The 24246-nt window shown below is 37.8% G+C and overlaps 1 protein-coding gene across 2 annotated transcripts in view; it reads right to left on the minus strand.

The window, feature by feature from the left end:
- Positions 1-15779, minus strand: part of kctd16 (potassium channel tetramerization domain containing 16) — an 87440-nt gene extending 71661 nt beyond the window's left edge. Inside the window, exon 1 of one of the 2 annotated variants that reach the window (XR_002753505.1) lies at positions 14147-15779. Coding sequence is in view for 1 of the 2 variants with exons in the window: in XM_005805442.2 (XP_005805499.1) it covers positions 14147-14975 (829 nt within the window). In the remaining variant the exon portion in view is untranslated. The remainder of the gene's footprint in view (positions 1-14146) is intronic. The other variant, XM_005805442.2, reaches the window with a different exon arrangement.
- Between the last annotated feature and the right edge of the window lie 8467 nt (positions 15780-24246).

Here is a 24246-nt window from a genome sequence, read left to right on the forward strand (position 1 = left end):
TTCCAGTTTGGATGTAACCAATAGACACACTGGAGGTGCCATCGCTCTCTCTTACTTAATTTCTCATGTGCATTAAGGTGTCAATTCCTTGCCTTCCTTCAGTCAAGCAACCTCCGAAATTTGTGCATGGGAAATTTCTGAGCTCATACACCCACACCTGCACATGTGAGCCTGTAATGTTACAGAATAAAGTTGAAAAATGTTTCAAATTTACCATCAATACAACCATCACTATTGCATCCTGTGTGTTGGGTTTCAGTCCGGGTGGCGGAGACGTTCACCTTCTGTTTTTTGTCACTCCTCATATTTTGAGCCAATTATAATCAGTTCTGCTACGTGCAACACCAGAGAGTATATCCCCACCTTTCATGCCCCTTTTTTAGCTTAGACATGCTAACAAGCAATAGAAAGTTTCTTAAAATTACATTTTAGCTTTTTTTAGCAGTGACACAATGCCACCCTGGACAAAGAGTTATAGAACACATGTTGGAAACTGCCACTGTTTATTAGGTTAGCATTTTCCTCTTTTCGTATGAACATATCACATGTTTTCTCACAGTAATGATAAAAATAGATTTGAAACAAATGTTATTTCCTTCATCAGGCTCAATATTCTGCTTTCAGAACCAAAAAGGACACAGTGGGCATGTATCACAAGCTAGTATTGTAATTTCTGTCTGAGTTAATTTCCCTGGAGTTTCTGCATTAGTGCCACTGGCTTTCTTAATGGACATTAAGACTTCACTGCCGCTTCCAAATGAAATGCCACTGACATTCTGCCCTAGGAAGCTACAAGACACTGTGGAATGGAATTAAAGCAGTATGACCATATGCTCCATCAAGCTGTGGACCTCTGCTGGGAAAGTGACAACGTGTGACTCTAATGAGGCACAAAGAAGCAAGAAATGATCCGAAAACAATCAAACTGTGAAGTTTTGCTCTGATGTTTTAAGGACCTGTCTCTGAGGAATTAGTATCTGTTTAATCAGACACTTATCTTTGGAAATTAAGAGGAAAAAATGCAAGTATATGAGAAGATAAGTTGGACCTGCAGGGCTTTGCAAGCATCAGGAAAACCTGTTGAACCTTTGTCACATTAGAATGCAGAGCAGACACTCACGTGGAAGGAAAAGGATATGGTTTCAAAGGGTTTTGCAAAAAAAAAAATCCAAAGTCTGCCATTAGCATTCATTTTCAAATTCAATTGGCTCAACCTGAAAAGTGACTTTAAATAAGAGGTCATTGATGAGATAGTTTCACCACAACACCCACAAAGTCATGGTGAGGAAAATGTTCGTTAAAAGCTTTCACACTGATATAAACACCCCATCATGTGAAATTAGTCTTTGATCCCAATGTTAAGGGGACAAGATCAAAAACTTAATTTATTCAAAAAATAAAACCAGCTTAGCAGCAGAAAACAGCTTTTGCTCACCCCAAGCTGTTTAACACGATGCCCTGAAATAATTTGCTCAAGGGGAGAGAAGTTTGTCAGCAGATTGTGAAACAGTATGAGACCTGCATGAAAAGGGTAAAACAAGAAGTTGATGATGGCTCCTTCAGACAAATCATTACATGTAATGTTAACAAAATCACTGTAGTCCACATTAAAATTGCATAATTAAATGTTATTAATTTTGCAGGTAACGTTTGATGCAGAGAAATTTTGACTTACTGCTGGCATTTCCCCAACATCAAAGAGCAAAGATAAGCAGAATCATGGTAGAAACATCTCAAGATTCAGTATATCCGGCCAATAAAATGGTACCACTGTACAGGGAATAGTTCTATATATTAATATGCCAGGGGCAAAGTGTATCAGAAATAATAAAAAAAAGGTTGAGCTGCCCCAGATTTTCCATCCAGCAGGTGATCAGATCAGCAGGTTTGGGTGTTAATTTAAAAGAACTCGTGGGTCCAGTTATGATCTTTGTTACTCCCCTTTACTAAGTATTATTACACTCAATTTAAAAAAGGTCAGTAACTAAAAAATCAGCTTGCCACCGACTGTCACAGTTATTTTGAGCTTCAAATGTTCATTTGACATCACATTTTATTCACTAAGTGGTGATTCATCATGGAAACTAAAACCCTTAATAAACTTTTCTTCTTTTTTTTTGATTGAACTTTAAAAAATTTTTAGTTTTAAAAGGCTTTTGTGAAACAAAAGATTTGGTTTAAAAAAACCCTCAAACTGCAGTATTTTTCTATATTTTTATTTATTTATGTTTTACCCAGGCTTCAATAATGCCTGGGTAAAAAAGGTAGAATAAATGCCTTCTTGCATGGACTTTTTTACACCATTCTTGGTGAGACTCTTCCTAAGTTGAGAACATAATCATGTTTAGTCAATAGATAATTTATAAGAAAAAATTCCTTAAATGTCTTTGCCAGGACACACACTTTTAGCAAAGTTGGTTTCATGACAGATTAGAATAAACTTGAAGTATAACAGGTTTTGTTTCTGTAAAAGAGACAAATGCACCTTAACTGTTTTGTTTGAAAATGTGCATGTTACGTGAACTGTAACCTGGTCACTGTGGATTTGTTTTTCTATGCTTCCTCCTAGTAACACCCAACCATCTCCTCCTATCCCTTTACATTTCATTCAGAAAGTGCTTAAAATTATTCACTGATATGATATGTTCCTTCCAGGCCATAGAATTAATTCTCATTTTTTTACTTCCACATAATCATGTGTAACCTAATTAAACATAAAACATATCTAATACCGCCATATTCATCTATGAAAAGTTCAATATATCCCTCCTTCTTGTCTGCTTCTTCGTCCATTTTTTACCTCATCTCATTCTGATAATCATTCACCCCTCCGTCTTCATTCCTGCTTTATTTTTCCTAAATCTAGAGCGTTTTTAAATTGGCCAGGTCAGTTACCCACTGAGTCAGAAGTCCCATGCTCATTCTCCTCTTCTTCTTATCCTGTATCTCTTTGCTTGTCTAAGCCAGTGAAGTCAGCATGCTTGGGGAAAAGGCCTGGGTGAAATTTTCCGTGCAGGACAGTGAAACTCCACTGTATAAGGCGCACTGGGGATTTAGGCTTGGGAGTTAGATATGCATGAGGAGAGCCATGTAATTATAAGGAGCCATGGTTGCTATGAATTAGGTTTACAGAGACAGTTTAGAAGAGAAAGAAAAGAGCTCAAATATGCAATAATATCTTTCACCATTCACAAGCTGGAAGCCCAGAAAGCCTTAAAGTAATACTGTTGATAGAGATGCAACGGTCAATCAGCCAGAGACTAGAACCAGACAAGTTTTACTGATTTCCATTTCAAATAGATGTTTTTTCTATTATTTTGGTCTACAGTTGATCAACACCAACGAGGATCTAAGAAGAGCATTTCTATTCATGTAAGAAAACTTTCAATTTGTCTCATATTTCCCAGTTTTAAACAATAATAGATTTCAAGTGACCTTCTGAGTGACACATTTTAAACTTAAACCCACTCTCACAGAGCCATGTTACATAATAACAAATTAAAGACAATTTATTGAACCTTGTTTGTTATCTATATCTGCTCACTGTGGACGCAGATGCAAATGGCAGGAGAACTGCAATCCCACAAAGAAAACAGATGCTGCTGTAATTAAGCAAGGCAACTTCAAATCCAGCGGAACTTCTGTGAGCCATTCAAATTGTGTCTATTGCATTTCCAGCCAATCAGGACATGTGAAAGTACAGGGCCATTAAAGCATTGATGCATTGCAGCAGCCAGCCGCTGAGCTGGGCCTGTGAAGAGTCTCTCCAGCCGCAGCTTCTGTCATTATAGCAACGCTCCACACCTCATCGCACTGTGGAACACTTATTCCAACACAACAGGGGAAGAGCATCAGCATTGTATCAGCTGTGAGCACCAACTGGGAGAGAACAGAAAGTCAAGAGTCACAGAGGAGGAGAAAATGGACTGATAGATGGCAGAGAGGGGAGGCTGTCCTACAGGACTGTGGGAAACTTGTTTTTTTGTGTTTTGCTCACTTTGTTTTCCTTTTCATTTCTTCCTGGCTCGGTCTCTTTCTGTCAGAGCTCTGTAGTCCTGCAGAGTCTCCAGGGGATGGGATTATAGGAGTCTACGTTACGTAGCTACGGTAAGCCTGCATAGGAGAAGGTCAAGGGGAGGCGAGACAAACAAGAAAGTCTGTAATTTCTCCATGTCTGACCCACTTTTTCTGTTCTTTTGTCTCAGCTGTTGTCTCTTTATTGCAACCTGGGTCCCACGTCTCTCTGTGGTGTCTCACAAAGAAATAAGTATAAAACATTGCTCCAATCAGGTGACATTCGTCATTCTAAACTCTTGGGTACTCTTTATAACATTAAGGTTCAAGTAAACTCGATTTGGAAAGTAAATATTGAATTCACTTTTCTTCTAATTCTCAATATTTCTTTGCTTCCTCTGCTATTTTTTACAGATCATTTGTCTTTTCACCTTCTTCTCTTACCCATTATTGCTGCAACACAGTTATTATAATAAAATGCTGACATTTTATGTTTCTCTAAACTAATGATAAGAATATAATATCAGATTTGACTGTGTGGAGTATGAAAGGCTGTTTTTCAACCCTTACATTTGTAAGCCTATTTGGGATGCCTCAAGCCAACAAAATAATAAGAGCCTAATGGGAAACTTGAAAGAATCTCAAGCTGTTTTTTAAGGGATATAAAGTAAAATTTAACAGTCTGACATTAACAACCAGGGTGCTACCATCTGCTTCACACATGCAGTCTTACTACACTAGACAAAATAAGTCATCAGACAGGTGTAACAATGATGGTGTTGGCAGAGCCAGCCCAAGTCATAAACCAAACTAAATCACTGCTTAGGGTCCTTAATGTCAGCAGAGCCACTTCTCACACAGACTACAACAGAGTCAGATTATAACAACCTGTTCTGAAGATTTCTAAATATTTTAAAGACAAAATAAAATAAAAATTCTGTTCAGTTGAAAATCTAGATGAGCTATGTAATTTAATTCTGCTACGTTACTCATTTCTGCTGCTTGACTCGCATCTCATCCAACTTGTATGCAATCTCTTTATAAGCAAATGCAAATAAACTTTGCGCCTCCTTCCAAACTCTGCTGAGTTTGGATTGAAAAGCTGCACACGAAATATGACTGCCAGACCAAATGAGCAAGTTAGAGAAATAAGCACATTTTCACATTTTATTTATGGCTATTAATTTCATGAAGGACATAATATTGCTTATCTTGAAGCCAAGAAAGGCTGTGAAACATGGTCAATTTAATTGCTGACTTTGGGGTGTTGGTGCCAGGAGGGGGATGAGCTTAACTGGAAGTGGGCCCCCAAATTAAATTCTGCTTTGGGCCTGGCATGATCTTGAGCCAGCTCAGTGCATTAGACAAAGCTCCAAGGCAGTCAAACCACATAATAACGGCTATCTTTGCTAAAGATCAAACCGTGTTTTCCTCCCGTCTTTATTCTTTCCCAGTCCAACCATTGCAGATTTGAGGTATAGGCTGATCCTCTCTCTTGCTGAGGCTGTTTCAGCAGCTGTTCCGATCAAGACTCTCCACTGAGCGGTGAAGGCTTGTCTTGGCCTCTACTAATCGCTTTCCACACGCTTGCAGAATGGAGCTCTTGCACCTAATGTCATCACTGACAGGTCTGGGAGAATCTCGCAGGGATGAACACCATGCAGCTTAAGTTGCTGATGAGTGAGGTTTGCCGGCTGTGTGCGAGTATAAATGCATGTCTGCAGCTGGTGGAGTCCAGGTGTGTTTTGCTGATGGCTCAACGGGTGTGCGAATGCTTCAAGTAGTGCAGAATGGGTCATGCATTAAAGTAAGCACTAGCCCATAACCGCTTCCACCTGCCAAAACGCATTTGCCCCACGAGGAGTTACTCATCTGTGTGTAACAAGCTAATGGTGCAGAGTGGCGCACAGTGGCATACATGAAAGCCCCCTTTGTGATGACACTCATTTCACCTGATGGCATTTTGTTGTGTTAAAGCTAAAGCTGGGAAAAATACATCCTAAGCCAGAAAAATAGATTTTTCTATTTACATACCAAATTTTAAGAATGTTTCCATGATGCCATATCCGCTATTTCATGTTTGTCTTTAAATGATTCTGTTGAGAGCTTTGCTGTTAGACCCTCAAGTGGATTCAATAAAGTGCTGTCAACAGAGATGATTAATTATCATTCACTGCAGACATGCAGCAAATTGGTAAATACATTTAGCCTTTTACACCCCCAGACATGATCAAGAATTTGAATAAGAAAAAAAAAACAACCAAAAATACATAGAATGAAAGAAAGAGGCTGATACCTGCAGTCAGTGGAGTGAATCTGGGTATTGAATAACAAGTTGAAACTGACCTAAGAGGCTGAGGCTTTTGGCATGAAAAAATTGAATCTTTCAAGTGGGCAATTTTAGAGTTCTTTCGGTGAACCTGGAAATTAAATGTCAGTTACTGAACACAAACAACCAGGATAAAAGATATAGAGTCATATAAAGGTGTTTGTAACTTTTGAATCTGTCCGAATCTTATTACGCTCCAACCACAAACTTTAAGGTCTTTTATTGAGATTTTATAAACATAATTGTGAAATGGAAGGCACATCATACACAGTTTTAAACATTTTTTACAAATAAAACTCCAAACATTTATTTTTACTATGGCTCGATTAGCTTTGAGCAGCAGTAGACTGAACACTAAATTCAAGGACACAGATTTCATTTGATAGTTTTTTGCAGACAAAGTAAAAAAAAACACCCCATTTTCACAGCGTAAAGAGAGCGTACTCTGCATTTATCTTCCTTACAGATCTGTCATGTTAAGTAAGTAATCTCATCAAAGTGTTGTGGATGCTTTTAGAGAGTAATTCAAAAATATCTCTTATATTTCAAATTAATCACCATTAGCAAGAAATGATAAGCTGCATAGTTTTTAAGTAATTAGTCCAGGGTGCCTCAGGAAATCAAGTTTAATATCTGATCTGATATAATTTAAAAAGTTTTTATAAAAATGTTTAGAGAAGAAAAGTTTGTTTTTAATATCCATGCTGTAGAAATGACCAAAACAGTTTTGTCTTTGTGTTGCATAATTATTATAAGGGCAGAACTACATTATAAACTGCCGGTGACCATATTGACTGAGATCAGCGTCCATGTCTAAACAGTTTTTACTTGGGCAGCTTGCCCCTCTTCATTCAACAATAATTTCAGCATCAAAATAAAAAGTGTTATTGCTTTGATGAGCTAGCATCTCCACTATTTAGTCAGCAAAAGACAAATGAGTTTGTGTTTAGTGCTAAAGAATGTATTGTTTATCTTTAGATCACATTGTCGTCAATTAAAGCTGTTTCAAACACAGAGGTCTTGCTTCTCTCTAAGGGCTGTTTCATCCATTATAGGAATATAAATATACATTTGGAGCTTTTATTGTTGTATTCAAACCATTTGCTTTTAGCAGTGAACTGACATTACAGCAAACAATCTAAACACATTTCAAACACATGAATGAATTGTGGGTTATCTGTCTATTTCACATGGGATCAGAATTATTCATGCTGGTTAAACAATAACATTCGGATGATTGTCCCTTGCTAAGCTGGAAAGTAATCAAACATTTTTTATAGTCATCAACACTGTGCTGTCTGAGTATTTGTCCAATGATTTCAGAATTGGGGAAGCTCACTTAAACTGGTTTCTTGCAGTGAAGTGTGTGTGTAATTCCAGTGGTGTTGAAGTGTTCTTTTGATCATTGTGACCAATTTATTTTCATCTGGTATTTTGAGTAAGATGAGGGAAACCTGGACACAACTGGGTATTCCAGTGAAACCCACATCAAAACTAGTCTAGTCAAAATTAGAATGGATATTGGAGGCTGACATTAGGCTTCGGGAATGACTCTGACCTCAGCCCTAATGAAAATGTATGGACGTGGCTTAAAAGCCGAGTCAGTGCCAGGAAACCATCAAATTAAAATGAGCTCTTCTATTTCTGATCAGAAGACTGGTCCAGTCAGAATTATCCCAGAAGCTTGTTGATAGCTATGGTTCATGTCCAGCATACTGAGTGACGTTTCACCAATTATTAGTCAAATCAAAATAGTTTTTCATATAATGAGTTCACAATACAGTTAAAAAAAGCCCAGAATTAAATAAAAATTAATGAACATTATACATGTATGTAAACTTCTGACTTAATTGTCTAATCTTAATTGCTAAAAGCTACTCAGCTGTCAAGTGGGTATCAGTACTAATCAGTTATTGTTTAAAATAACAGTAGATGGCATGTTGAGGCATCATAGATAATAATATAAGCACATCTATGTGAACATGGATCATAGAAACCATTTTTTTGTTACAGACATAATAAAAACACAGCAATTATAATATAAACTAGATTCCTCTGTTCTGAAAAGAGTCCGGCTGTGAGGGTTTGCAGCCATTCAGCAGCATCAGCATGTCTGAGGTGAAATTAGGAAGATCTAGATCGGAGCTGATGCCGCAATTTATCCCGTAGCTGATCGATAAGGTTAAGGGCAGAACTGTACCGGGTAGTCAGATTCTTCTACTCTGAGCTGAGGAATTTTCTTCATTGTGTAGAAGTCAATTGGAAGACCTCTCAACAATTGTATTTTAATTTTAAAAGCACACAGTTGAGTAAAGCCTGGTCAAAATATAAAAATCAGACCTGATATCACACAAATCTGAAATGAGACAGCCGAATTTGACGGTTGATGCAAAATTGGTGGCGGTGGGCAGACAGACACAGATATGAATAAGAAGTGAGACAGGAGGCGTGACGGTGCAGTCAGGCATGTAAAGGCAACTGGTGCCGCCACTGTGCTCCCTGTCCCTGCAGCGCAGCGAAATGAAGAGTGGAGAGAGGGGAAGGTGGGAACCAAGACGAGAGAGAAAAGACAGCTGTGATTGACTGGAGCAAAATGACAATACATGAAAGGAGAAGACAAGGGGAAAAGAGATGGAAGAGGACGAAAACAGAGGATGGGGTGGGGTAGAGAAGAGCTAGTCAAATAAACAAGAGTCTGTCAGATGATGCATTTAATTCACTGTGTGACTACAGCATTAAACAAGCTCCCTGCATGCTTCTCAGGGAGCTTGTATGCTTTCACATAACTACTTGGTTGCTGTTGTGTGCCCTGCATTCTTGATGAGTGTGCATCTTATTGTGTGTACAGTTTGCATTGAAGTAAAGACCCTCAGCTCCAAGTGAGTTGCTCCTAATGAGCAACTGTTGGCAAAATCCAGAAGCTGTTACTTTTGTCAGTAAGCAAGAAGATGCAACAGCAGCCCACAGATATGCTGCCAGGTATTGCATTAACAAGCTGTGTTTGCTTCTCCTGTTAGCAGCTCTCACCACTACTTGATTTACCTTGTTAGAGCTACGTTTGGGAGTTATGAGAGCCAAGAGTCATTGTCATTGTGTTTCATGGAGGCCATTAATGCAGAGCTCAGTTATCCTGAATCCAGCCCACTAAATTATTCTCATGTGCTTCCTTAGCAGCTGGTAGCTGTGTCAACATGTGATAATATCAAAACTGGTACTTAGAAGTTTGACAGTCAGCATTCTCTTTACTAGATAAATAAATAAATAAATAAATACGCATTACAATTAACTGAAAGAAAGTCAAATCAAAATACGTAGACATTAAACCTACGATTAAGAAAATGAAAAATGAGCAAATTGTATTTTTATGAGGCACTTTGCAACATGTTTTGAAATGTTTCATAAACTACCACATTTTTTTAGTTTTGTCGCATGACATTGCAAGAAAATCGCCTATTCACTTGTTTTTATTGTCAGCCACCTGAAGGATTTGATAATACTTTTAAGCTGTGAATATTCAAACCTGAATGCAAAACATTCTTTAATTTCAGTTTTCACAAGTGCTAAATGCAATCTGGTTTTTATTAGAAAAAGGAAAAATGCTTCCTTCTCACATCTGTGGGTTACCATACTCGTCTCTGGGTTTGTATGTTTTTTTTTTTTTTTAGAATATTGTAAGTCAAAAGTTTTTACAAAGCACTATCCATCCAACCATTGTCCATACTTTCTGGATACTTGCAGGGTTGTGAGAGAAGGCTGGTATACACCTAGCACCTAAGGGCACCTAAAGGCAATTTACCGTGCCAGAATAATGCATGTCTTCTTTTACTGTGGGAGAAAGCCTGAGTGCCCACAGAGAACCTACGGATGCATGAGGAGAATTTACAAACCAGTGGTAACTACTACACTCAACAAAAAATATAAACGCAACACTTTTGTTTTTGCTCCCATTTTTCATGAGATGGACTCAAAGATCTAAAATTCATTCCAGATAAACAATATTACCATTTCTTTCAAATCTGTCTAAATGTTTGATAGTGAGGACTTCTGCTTTGCTGAGATAATCCATCCCACCTCACAGGTGTGCCACATCAATGCTGATCTGACATCATGATTAGTGCACAGGTGTACCTTATACTGCCCAGCTTTCAAAACTAACATAATGAACTTTCACCATTATGGCTGACTTTCTTGTCAGACCACAAAGCGCTTCACTACATTCAGGCATTCATCCATTTTTAAAATGAAGCTTAGCAATAGCAGTTGAGAAAGTAAACAAAGCCATTCATTGTGTTTGTTGGCCACACTTCCAAGTATTGAGCAATTAAAGTCAGAGGACAAGGAGACATTTTACTGCTGGCAAAGATGTCGCTACTCCCCCTGGAGTCGTTTACAGTCCACAATTTCGGGTAAGCTTCATTAAGCATTACATAAGTTGCAACCAAACATTAGTGATTAGGTAAAATTGAAAACTTCAACAGAGTCCACCATTTCAGGAAGCAATCACTTCTCATTAGCTGAGTGTCCAGATTCTCTGCATGAAGCAAAGCTTAGAACAAGTTGTTGGTTTTTACCAGGCTAAAGTCAACCCAAAAAATACTTTAAAAATATTTTTGATATTTTTAATGTAAGCCATTAGATCTTGAAAAACTCCAGGATTTATATTTCCCACTTCCAACAGATTCTCACTCTGTGTATTGATGATGGCAGCTTAGCAAGCTGTCTGATACTGTTTAACTGAAACTGCGAGTGACCTCCTGTGACTCGAAAAAGGAAACATTTTCTTCCTTGAGTACACACTCAAATCAGAAAAATGTTTGCTCTGACTCATTCCCAAAGGAAGCAAATGGACTGAGGCAGAAACAGACAGAAAAATTGTCTCCCTCAATATAACTGAGACTCTGAGATCCTCGGTTCACTTAAGTCTGAGTTTCATGAATTTTCTTTGAATTATTTAACCATTGCAGGAACTAATTTATTACCAGATTGTAACCAACATTTACATATTAGTGGGTGTGATAAGATAATCAAGTGAGGTTTCTCCCACAGGAAGGAGGGACTTTAAGCTCAGGAGAATCACTAATATAAGATCTTACAGTAGAAATACACAGCGCAACAAAAAGGCTATTCTTCACTCACTTAGTATGAGACTATTGTTCCAACTTATCCTTGATACAGAATGCATGGATCAATTTTATAGAAGAAAAAGACCGAAATCTGCTACAAGAAGATGAGGGATAACAATATGCCTGAAGAGATGTGTTACTTTCAATTCCTAATGCTATTATGTAAATATGAAGACATTTTCAAAAGCTTTTTTTCTTCCTTGAATTCAGAAAAAAAATCAAGGATTAATACTGTTTGCAATAAATTCTACATCACAATAAATGAGAAAAATATATTTTATTTAATTTTGACACCGGACAAATTCACCACACACTGAGGACTGAGATGTGAAAGATTGCATTTGTCACATTAAGAAAATGAACATTAACATATTTTATTAGGATTTTATTCCACCAACCAATGCAAAGTTGTGCATAATTGAGAAATAGAATGAAAATGACACATGGCATGCAATGTAAACTCTGTTTAAATACGACACTCCTATGAAGGCCTCAAAGCTTTATTTGAGAACATGAGTGCACAAATAGCATCATGAAGATCCAGGAACACTGCATGTTATTGAGGGCATTAAGACATTTGATAAGAAAATGTCGATGTTCGTATTCATTTCCTTCTACTTTACTAATGTACTACTGTGTGTTGTGTTGTTACATACAATACTGATAAAAAATGAAAGTATGTGATTGAATGTGTCAAGACGTGAGTAATACTGCAAGGCTATGCCAAAAGCTGCACTTGTGTATGTGTGTATGCGTGTTCAGTGCAAGGTGTTTTTTAAGTGATTTGAAAAAGAGAGAAAATATTTTCAGCATTTAATTATCTTCAGGATGAAATAATCACCCACTTGCCCATTGCATGACACCATCCAAACTTTTTTATGTCGTTTTCAGCACTGCAGCATTATTTTATTTATTCTTTTCTCTTTTTCTTTTGTGTCCTCTCAAGCCTGCTCAGTGCTAAAAGCTCTTTGGATTAAAGAGAAAACTTTCTTAGTTTTTGGTAATTGTGCAAGGAATTCAGGCACAGATTTGAGATAACTCATGCACTGTTATGTGAAAGAATATGGATCATTTTGTGGCTTCATAAAATCTTACAACAGCCACTATAAAACACATGATGAGCTCTTTCCTACACCCTCCCCCTCAGGAATCCTAAATAGCAGCTAGCGAGCCGCACAGATGGAGAATTCGAAGGATAGCAATAGCAAAGCCAGAAGGAAGTGCAAGAAGTTGAAAGAAAATGCTGGCTGGTTGAAAGAGAGAGGAGGTGGAGAAGCAAATTGCACCGTGATGAGAAATGGCAGACCCCATGACAGATCGTTGCTCTGACAGCTTCCTCAGTGCTGAGGGGAAATGATTAAAATCTGGTTAAATCTTCTGAAATATAAACTCTTGCAGGAGATCCAGCCAAATGCTGCAACATGCTGTAATAGGTTTGAGCACAGTGAGATTAAAACACAAATTAGCTTGTCAGTTAAGTGTTTGTTGCTTCCACTGAGTGATAACAACGCCTTGACTTAACCCCAATTATGAGAGGTGATCTCTAATTGGTTTTGTTCCACACGGTTAAAAAAAAAACCTTCAGATTCCAACCAAGCGTGGAAATATTTTGTGCATGGCTGCAGCCTAGAAGACGTACCCTGCGGTTCCAGAGAGATAAACGTGAGGCATTTATTTACCCAAATCTCTCATAAACTCAGCAAGCTCTGATTAAAAATGTTTTGCATTGTGTCAAAGGAAATTAGACCGAATGTATGAGTTTTAGCACTCTGATACAAAAAAGCTGCTCTCTACCAATCAGATTTTTTAGATGTTTTTATAAAGTCTCCAGGCAAATCAGGTGCGCCTCCTAGTGGTCATTTGTCGAGCTGGCCAAGGGTTACATGAAGTCCATACTTCCAATTGAGTCCCACCAGCTAACATTAAATATGTTTTATTACAGTAAGCAAATACTGCTACTGGATGAACTGTGGTACAGTTTGCACTCTTAATTTTGCAGCAAGAGGGTCTTGGTTCACCCTTCTCAAGACCTTCCTGTATGGGGTTTTCATGGTCTTCCTGTCGAGTCAAGGTTTCTCTTTGAGTTCTTTGGCATCAGTACCAAACTATAGTGAAACTGTAAGAATTAACTGGTTATAGAAAACAAATTGACGTTTATTTTTCTGACTCTTTTGGTTATAGCAGTTGCGTCATAAAGGCAGTATGGTAAGTATGGTAGGGGAGAAGCATCCAGTTTAATTGGTTTAAGAAATGAGCACACATAGAACTCTGTCATTTTGGGAGTGAATAATTCCCAGTCACAGTGAACATGAAGTTGGACCCCAGACAGTACATGGAAAAGAAATTATTAATCTGATACATTTACCAGTTTGATTCACTATCAAACTGTGAATGTTTCCTGAATGATGAATCCATTATTCATTTTAAACCCTAAAAAAAGTTTCATAAAATGCTACAAAAGTATACTATAAACTATAAAATAACTATTTGTGTATTTGCCATTCATTAAACCACAAGTTTCTGTCTGACCGGTTGATTAAGAAGCAGTTTAGTTAAGACTTGAGCGGTCTGGTTCTGGACGTAACTGGGAGTACCACCCCCACAAAGTCCCAGGACACCATCCAACCGTGCACCGCCACTGCCCTCTGCAGAACACGATAACAAAGATTTTCACACTTACGGTAGAAGACGTATTCAGTGTAGCTGGACCAAATCTTGTCCTCTGTGTGCTGGTTGACAAACGAGGCTGTGACTGAGGAGTTGCAGGCCACCATTTGGAAACCGCACTCCGACAACATATCAAACGCTCTCTCCAGATGCTTGAACTTGAGATAAAACCGGGAGGTGTATCGCTCCGGGGTCCTGTCCGGATCCCGGCTCTCGTTTAGAGTCTCCCCGAACACCTCTTTAGCCAGAGCCACCCTGCCGCAGATCAGTATCCGAGGTACTCTCCTGAACTTGGCGTCGCTCTGGCTCTCCCGGCCCATGGTGCACGACCCCCGGTATCCCACCGTGATGAAACCGCTCTTCCTGTCCGCGGGGACCAGAGAGGGCGGAGGGCACTGTCGGTGGTCGCTACCCTGAGAGCCATCTTCGTGGTCGCTGTGAAAGAAGTCGTCCGGACTGTGCTTGATGTCTTCTGGGGTCAAAAGCTTCACCAGGTCGGGCAGCTGGAAGTATTCTGCCTCTTTCCGGAGCCTCCCTTTCTCGGGGAAGTGGTCCGGGAGGACGACTTGCTTGTCCCGGAGGTAGTCCAGAACATATCGGAATAAAAACCCGTCCCTATCGATGAAGAACCGGCCCTTGGGGTCTCTCGCCAAATCGTTAGATGCGTCTTTTTTGGAGGAGAACAGCTTACCGAGCAACGAATTCGGGGTCCCCACCAAAGTTGAGTGGCGGGTGTAATAAACCTGCCCTCCTACGTTTAACTCAACAACATCTGGGAAACTGTTCTGAACTGAAGCCTGCAGGTCTTTGGGAATAGTTCTGCAGTTTCCACTCAGCGCCATTCTTTTCGTCTCCCTGCAGGAGCTCTCAATATAATGAAAAAATAGAAATAAAGGCTGTCAAAAGGTGCGTCCTCCTGTATTTGGTGACAGAGTCGCCAACTTCATCTCAGAACCATCCCCTTTTACGTTTCCCCTCCATCGACATTAATTCGGTAACATTAAAACCCACTAGTGTATGTTTATTTATCCGTTGCTGGGCATGCAGCTCGCCTCGTGGGTGACTTTGGTGGAGGAAAAGAATCAGTGCTGCGAGAGTGGAAAACTGAATTAGAGGCTCACATTAGTGGCTGTAGGCAGTAGACTGCCTCTGGGGAAAACAGCATTATATGTACGCTGAAAGAAACCTTAATGCATTGAGTGAAGAAAACTTGCCTTGCATGCGTATATATATTTTTTTGTTCCTGGTAGTATTTCCAAACAAAGAAAAAAGCTTTCCATACGAAGAAAGTAGATCAACTTATTTTTAGGATATAGTCCAAACAGGGGGGAGAGAAAACGCCTTGGAGTGATGAGAAACTTCGCTGCTGATTCTGTGTTCTGTCTTTACAGTCATAAAAATAGATGTTCTTTGCTCTTCTTAAATTGTATAAAAATCAAAATCCATGTGTTCTTTTTTTTTCTTTCAGAGCAGAAAGTCCGCGCCGCCGCCGCTGCCGCTGGTACAGGGAGCTGTCCGTGGTGCTGCTCTCCTCCTCAGCCTCCTCTGCGCGCACCACCTCCCCTTCCCGACAGAGTTGGGTGGTGTCTTCTTTTCTCTCCTCTGCTGTGCTGTCCCCCCTCCTCTTCCTCTAGTTCACACAGTCATACTAACACACATGCACGTTCTGTAAGAAAAAACAAAACAAAAAACACAATTGTGCATTTTCTTCGATATTTATCACACTTGTATTCCTACATGTATAATGCATGAAGGCCGTGCCGTTGCAATAAAATGAGCAAACTTGTTTATGTGTCAAATTTAAAGTTTTCGGGATTTCACAACCAGTACTGCATTCATCTTTGTGCCTTTATTTCTACATAAATATGGTCTGAAGCTTGATTCGATTTGCTATAAGCTTCTTTCAATAAATCAAATATGGATTTCCCAATTTAAATATGACCAGATTTGCCTTTTCCAGAAATGTATTTGGATATTTACTTTCCTAGAAATAAAATATTTACAGCCCAGATGAGCGATTCTCAGTGTAACTGAGCGGGAACAACGTGTGGGGTTTCTCTCCTCGGTTCAAAAAACGCCCAACAGCGCCCTCTTCTGTTTTCTCCTTCCCAGACTACGGAGGGACCCCACACCGTTACAGCTGTTTAGTTGACAGAAAGTGTTCCTGATGCGTGAAAGATAAACCTCATCAAAATTTTAAACAATACTTTGACTGATAATTTTGCTTGATTAGTCCAATTATATATGTTGTCATATGTAATTGGACTAATTTAAGTTTTGTTTGTATTTGTGAATATGTTTTTGGTGACCTTCGATGTTTATTGTGTGTGAATCTAATGGCTTGCTCTATTTTAGCGCTAATTGACAGAGTGCCCTTGTAATTGAGATTCTAGGTTCATTTTCTGGTTGGATGAAATTCAAATAAAATAAACACTTAAACTGTTCAGATATTCAAACTATTAATTTTCAAAAAAGTTTCTATATATGTATTTCTTTTCTTTATCTGCACATATAACCCTCACACCAAAAGACATATAAGCAAACAGGCATTGAAGTGAAAACAAAACACATTCTTGCAGAATTTACAGACACTCTGCAAAGCAAGATGTAAATATAAGTACTGTTTTGAATTTATTTCAGTGTAGAAAAAAATAAAAACAACCCTTAAATCTTTTCACATTTTCTCAGGTAACAACCATGAACTTTAAAATATTTTTAAAGGTATCTTGTGAGACAGTAGACAGGCCAATTGACCAGTGATGTATAATTATGAACTGGAAGGAAAAGTATACATGGTTTTCAAAATGGCTTTTAACTGACTGTTCTGAACAATATTAACTCATCATTTAATGAAAACATGTTTATGTAGATTCTACAAAAATAGATTAAATGCTACGGTAATAAATGCTGAATTTAATGATGTGCGATAGAATTATCAGATTAGATTTCATTGGACTCTAAGATCAGTCCTATTAATATTCTTGCGTATTGCAACTTTAATGGTGTGACATGTAACATTAGAGTGATTTATTTTGCTGCATTTCTTAAAGTATAATTTGAGTGTTTTTTTACAGTAGCATTAACACAAGTTCAATCTGTAATCATTTGTTCAGGAAGTACAATTATATACCAAGAAAAACAAGATGTCAGCTTACATCCATCAACACAGCATGGTCAATTAATTATATTTTAAATCTATTTTCAGCATAGCTGTCAGGTAACAAAACCCAAAAGAATGTATACTCATTCATCATTAAATATGATATAATTTACTATTTATCTCCCCAAATCAATTAATAAGATGGGAAAAATGGAAAAGAGGGAAAACAATGCAACAAGTGATCAAGATCAAACATTAGAAAACACATTAAAATGAAAATGACACACAGAAGCAGGAGAGGTGTGCCATGTGGGACCTGAGCAGTCACTCAGAATTAGGCCACATTGGCAGCTTCATCTTAAATATATATGCACATTACAGGCTCCCTGCTGTGCTACTATTTAAAGAGCAGATGATTGACCATCTGCTAGGAGTTAAACCTGTTTCCTCTGTCTCTCTTCCAAGATATCTTAGAATATAAAACGACAACCACAAAGACAACCAGAGCATTACTGTTTGATGCATGATAAATTATACAAACATAGTGAAATATTGAAAATACTGCCTTGCATTTCTGTATTTGTATTTCTACCCCTTTAACTTTTTCTTATTTTTGAATGACAAAAAAAACATTTTATGTGACAGACCAACACAAAGTAGCACATCATTGAGAAATGAAAGGAAATTCTATATTGTTTATTTTTTTTATATATAAAAACAATTATGGATTTTCTTTTACTTTACAGTTATATTCTACTTTGAGTTGATCTATCTCATGAAGTCCCAAACAAATAATGGACGTTTGTGATTGTGATGTGAAGAAATGTGGAAAAGTTCAAAGGATATGAAAACCTCTTTCAATGCACTGTATCTCAAAGCTTCTTGGTAAAACCTCATTCACAGGCTTTCACACCCACTATAGTTTCCCTCTGACATTTTTTTTAACTCTCAAAATTCGTTTAATCAGTTTTGCATTTGCTCCTACAAAATGTATGATAAAATATTCAGTCCCCAAGCACAGCAGTGACATTCATAATTTATTATTTTTCCATGAGGGCCACCACCAGCTCAGAGATATTTTAAATTTTTCACTTGAAAAAGAAATCGACTTATTGCTCTTACAACTAAATCATGGGTGCTTCTCTTCCTTGACACAGATCTGCTTGTGAGCACAGTCACTGTCTTTCTGTGCAATGCACAAAAAAATCTATTAAAGGGAATTTTCAGTCCAGTCACAGATGGTTGAAATAAACAGCATACTTCTCGCACTTCCATCTCTCATTACCGCCGCTCACTGAATGATGCCAGGCGATGAGAAATCTCCAAGTACAGCAAGCGGACATTCAATGCATAAATCCCCTTCACTCGGAGAGGGGGGGTATTTACTACAGTGACTCCCTGTGCTCTCAGAAAGGGATCATTATTTATTTATTCATTCATTTTTCAGGTCTGAACATTTGCAGTGCCTGAGAATGGAAATGATTTTAGTTTTAAACAGTCTATGAGTTAAAAGCTTCATGGTAGATAAGTTGTTTGTCCATACCGCTCCTGAAAGTCTGCTCTCATTCAGGAAAAGGTAAAAGTGCAAAACAAACTAAACCAGCTCTCCTTTGTCACCTAAGAGACACTGCATTAACCATTAGAAAGGCATTATGCAAATTTTTTAGGTAGTGTAATTGGGGAACACTAAGAAGGCCATTATTAAAGAAACCAAGAGCAGTACATGTTGATTACAAAAAGAACTATTTGTAGTTGGAGTTGTTCAATTCTGCAAACTTTTACAAACATAAAAAGCTGCTGTATGCATAAGTACATAGTACAAAAGCTTAGGAACAGCCTTGCTAAAGTCTAAATCTGAGGGGTCACCTGAAGAGATCAGAGGTCAAGAGGTGTCTTCATAAGTTCAAAGATCCAAACAACCTCTGCAAACTGCAGTGATAAAAGTCAAGATATGTGGTGCTTTGACTACCAAAAAATTCTGAATGTTGAAACCGAGTTGAAACATATTTCAACAAACGTATAGCTAAAACTGTACACACTTATTCAACTGGGTTATCACTCCATTTTTATTTAGTTGTACAAAATAAATGTCATAATATTTGTGAAAAAGTCATTTAGAACAATTTCTAAAAGAAAGTAGAAAGATATATCACTCTCATAATTCACAGTTATTAGCTCTTCTGCTAAAGATGGGTACGGATACATTAAACAAAAGATTATTGTTAAAAAAAATTTACTTTAATGTCCCAGCCCCAGACTTTGTTGTTGCTATCTACTAGTGATATTTAAACATTTTTCTCTCTCTTATCAGCCATCTTTTTTTAATTGTTCATTGAGAGGTCTTGCTTTCCTTTGATTGATTCTTTATGCGTGTAACTTGGGATAAATGGCTTGAATACTGATACAAACGCACTATGTTGAAAAAAATGCAGCTGGATAAATAATTTGAATTACAAAAAAGAAAAGGAGGAACCTGAGGAAACATGTCTTCACTCCCTGCTGCACCTGCAACCATGACCAGAGTGCTGCTAAAAAATGAAACATTGCCATTCCTTTTAAAAAAGGAAAGCTATTTTCAGCCACGATTCTATATTTATTTATTTATTACTGCCAATATATATATATATATATATATATATATATATATATATATATATATATATATATATTTGGATCACAAAGCAGCAGTGAAGGGAGGTGACTGCTGTTCAAATTCACCAGGCTTTTCAGCCTGGTAGCGATACGTGAACAAATCTCATTATGGCATGTTTGCTCCATGCAGCATTGATCTTCAAACGTAAACTCCATGAAGTCGTCGTGGGAATCAGTAGCAAACCCAAGTGCCCCAGATTTCTTTTTCTTCATCAAATAAACTATTTTTAGCTGATCACATCTAAGAGAACCGATAAAACAGTTTTAGATGCACAAAATAATCAACAAATATCCACATGAAGATTTAATAGTTAAAAGGACAAACATGTTCTTCCAGAGAGAAGAGCCTAAATTGGCCCAAGATGCTGTCAAATTAAAACAAATTCCTCTGTTTTCTTAGCTGTGTAATGTTTACAACAGAGCAACTAAGTAACCTTGTCTAAGTATTTTTATTTGTTCAAGAAGAAATTTCAGTTAGATTTCTTGTGGCACTACTACACATTGCTCTTTAGACCTCTCTTTATCCAGTTTGTACACAAGCCTCTGTAGTTTTCTTTACACTGTTCTCCCAGGAGACAAGTTTATTTAACCGTAGGTCCACTGAACATTACAGCAGTTTTGGCAGCCAGAGCAGAACAGGTTGACCAGAGGCACGATAAGCGGAAAGCTTTTCTGCTCAAACACAGCACTTGGAGCAGAAAAGTTGAAAATCTGAACTCTTTTCTTGGCTGCAGCAGCTGTTACCTCACTAACTGACCCAATCTGCAGGCGAGCGTGGGACTAAACTGATTTCAATTCTACTTTGGATTCATAGTTGTAGTTCATATGAATGCAATGCAAAGATGTTTGCATACTTGATTATAATTCTGTGACATAATTTGTTACACCAGCCAATAAAATGTGGTCAAACAACCAATGCAGTCAATATATTTTATCAGGCCTTTTTAAAATAAAAGATTGACACAAATAAAAATCTTAAAAGTCTAGCAAGTATATATAGCCTTATTACTTCATACCTTGAAAAAACATGTCTTGTTGCTATTACACCTGGCTTTAATAGGTCAGGTTCAGTCAGACTGGATGAAGAATGTAAACATGATTTTGTATGTGTTCCCAAGAAATTCTAATTATATTTACATCTAAGCAATTCCAACTTTAAGTTCTCTTTTATTGTGAAGGTTTTATACTGACTGTTGGTCCATCTACTAGATGCATGTTTTTTTTGCAGCAAATTGTGACTTTCACTTACACAGAAAATGCTAAATATGCTTTAGTGTTGATCCATAAATGCACAAAATTATACTTTACCTTGATCTTAAGGAGAATTTAACCAATTGATGGTTGACTGATTAATATTAGTCTATGTGACCAAAAGACAAAATACCTGTTGCCTAAAAATGTTCTGAGAAGTAATGTGTTGACCTTTAGAATTTTTGCACCGCAGGTTTTGACCAAGTATCAATGTTTCTAATGGAAGGCATTATCTATGACTGCTATATACAAAAGACAACAAAATCATGATTGTGGATGTCAAACTTAAAGGCAACATCTTGCTTCAGCCTTACAATAGTGGGAGATTGATTCAGTTTGCACCATGTGGCACTTGGAGAGCAGTTGGCCACAATGAAGTTGTGGGTGTTGTGAAAGGATGGCAGGATGTGATAGCTCTGGAGAGAAGGAAGAAATTATTATTCATCTCTTCGTGTAAAAAAAAGGAAGCATCCAATGATTCAGACTGTGTGCCAGTCCTGATTCATTGTTTTATGCAGAGACGCAGATGAGCTGCGATGAGATGTACATCACACCCAGAATGGAACCGGAACCATTCCAAGTTCAACATACTCAGATTCTGAATGATTCGGGAATGATATATCCTGTGCCTTTTTGTCACGACAGCAATGGTTCCATGTAACTTACTAGAATTTAATGTGATAAATCAAGAGAATCTACTGAGTAAAAGTGAAGTGGAAAGATAATAAAAATATTTTACATTAAGAAAAGCATGCCAGATGAGTAAATATAGTCCAACTTTAGGTAATTTAACCTAAATCTGGCCATTAACTCAAACTGACTAGCCACGCAAAGAGGAGACTTATCAGAGAAGCAGACTAGAGGACAGTGTAACTCTGAAGATGAGTTCTGGTCCAGTCAAAGGCCAGAACTCATCTAGACAGCAATGTGGCAAGACCTGATGACTGATATTCAGATACAAAACATCTAATTGGACTTAATTTGTGATATCATGTAAAACCAAAAAGTCTGCCTCTAAGGTGCAAAACTGGTAGAAACATACATTAAACCAATTTTTAGCTACGATGCTAAAATTACATTTTAAAATGTTATTCATTTAAATAGAGATATCATTGATTTATTAAAGTTTTTTTAACTTCCTCCTCATCCCCCATGTCCAACCATTATTGTTCCAAGAGCTTGACAAATACACTTTCTTTGTTGTCAGTGGACTTCTATTTCTCAAAGTATTTGCATTTGTAGCACCATTCCTCTGTGGGGCAGCCCTAAGCAGGGATCATGGAGCCTAAAGGGAAACTCACCCTGTTGACATGGAGAACTATGTAGACTAGATGTTGCTAAGCATCCACTCTCCCTCGGCCCCTCGGCCTCGGCTTACGGTTCACAAGGGAACTCTGCAAAGGAGCAGATAGCCGTGCTCGTTTACTTTCGCAGTCAGCTTTCCTGCAGTGTGTAGTTTCTGTCCGTGTGTAGGAGTGTGTCCTTGTCACAGCACAACATATCTCTTTCTTGCCAGGTTTTCCTGTGGAGTTCTCACAGACTCTTGGGATTAAAGAATAGTTTCGCAGGTCCTCAGTGTGACAAATCACTTGATGGAACCAAATCTCTAGAAGTATTTTAAACTGTAAAGCCATTTTAAAGGCATAGCATCCAATTTTACTTTCCATCTAATACCAGTAAAATCTATTTGGCAAATTCTGAAAAGATGTTCAGTATACTATATATTTGAGCGTTGTGCGTAACTAAATATATTGCATTAACCCATCTGCTTTAAGACTTTCAGGCATATTTACAATACAGAGTAAGAAAAAAATAACTGGTGAAAAACTACAGAGGTTTAAAGATTTACACATTCCTGTTAAAACGTTAAGTATTTTGATGTAAGAAATGAAACCATTGTAAATAGTTTCCAAACTTTATTCTGCCTCAACTCAACACACACAAATTTGTTTGAGAGAAATATGTGAAAAATAAAAACAGAACTGAGCTGGTTGCATGAGTTTGCACAACCTCAATCTAATGTGCTGTTAAACTACCTTTTGATTCAATCTCAGCATTCATAGTAGGAGTCTAAGTCTGACTATTTGCCTGCTCTCTCTTGCCAAAGATCTCCAGATACATTGGTTTGTGATGAATTGACGCCATGTTTCCCTGTGGGTACGGTGTTCTTTTGGTAATGTGAAGTGTACTTTTTGTGCCAAATTCACCCTTTGGAATTGATGCCAAACGCTCTGTTTTGCTGCTTTAGACCATAACACATTTTTCCACAAGGTCATGGGAGAGTTTAGCCAGGCCTGAATCCATTCTTTCAAATACAGGGCTTGTATCTTTGCCATCTGCCCATGAATTATGAGAGAATTCAGAATATTGTTCTCACATTCAGAACAGAATCTGCAGCTCCTAAGTCATTACTGTCAGACTCTTAAGACAGTAACGATATGTTATTGTGTATGTATACCGTGATTCAGTTGACTTTGAGTTTGGTTTTGTCTGTTCCATATGCCAGTTATTTATTTTGAGTTATGCATGTGTTTTGATATTTACCTCTGTGTTAGGTCTGGTCATTTGTGTTAGGTTGGAGTTGTTATTCCACATTTATCAGTTATTCCCTCATGTTTCCTTGTATTGCCTCCAAACTTCTGTCATCAGTCAGTTTCATTGAGAGTTTGCTCCCCTTGTAGCTTCATTGCATTCTGCTGATTAGAGTGACCTACTACTGGTTTCACTAATCACCTCCCCAGCATTTCTGGGCTTGCCAATTGTAGTTACTCCTTGTCAGATCCACCTGCTGCCAAGTCCTCTCTCTGCTGCATCACTCTGTTGTTCCATCTTTTTTTTTCTAGAGCTGTTCTTCAATTAATCTCTGTTCTGATCAGAATGCCATCCAGCAATCTGCTTTGTATATATAATTGTATATTACACCATAGCTTTTTCTGTAGCTAATAGCAGCTGATAGTTACAATGAGAGCATTTTTATCCTTTGCAACCATGTTGCACCCTATATTTGTATCCTATAGCTAAAAGATACAAATATTAAGAAAATCCCACAAAGACAGTTGATTTGAATAGGACAAATTGCATCTTAATTGTGGAAACAGTCTTGAAAGTAT

The sequence above is a fragment of the Xiphophorus maculatus genome, chromosome 11 (genome assembly GCF_002775205.1).
Source record: "Xiphophorus maculatus strain JP 163 A chromosome 11, X_maculatus-5.0-male, whole genome shotgun sequence".
NCBI lineage: Eukaryota > Metazoa > Chordata > Actinopteri > Cyprinodontiformes > Poeciliidae > Xiphophorus > Xiphophorus maculatus.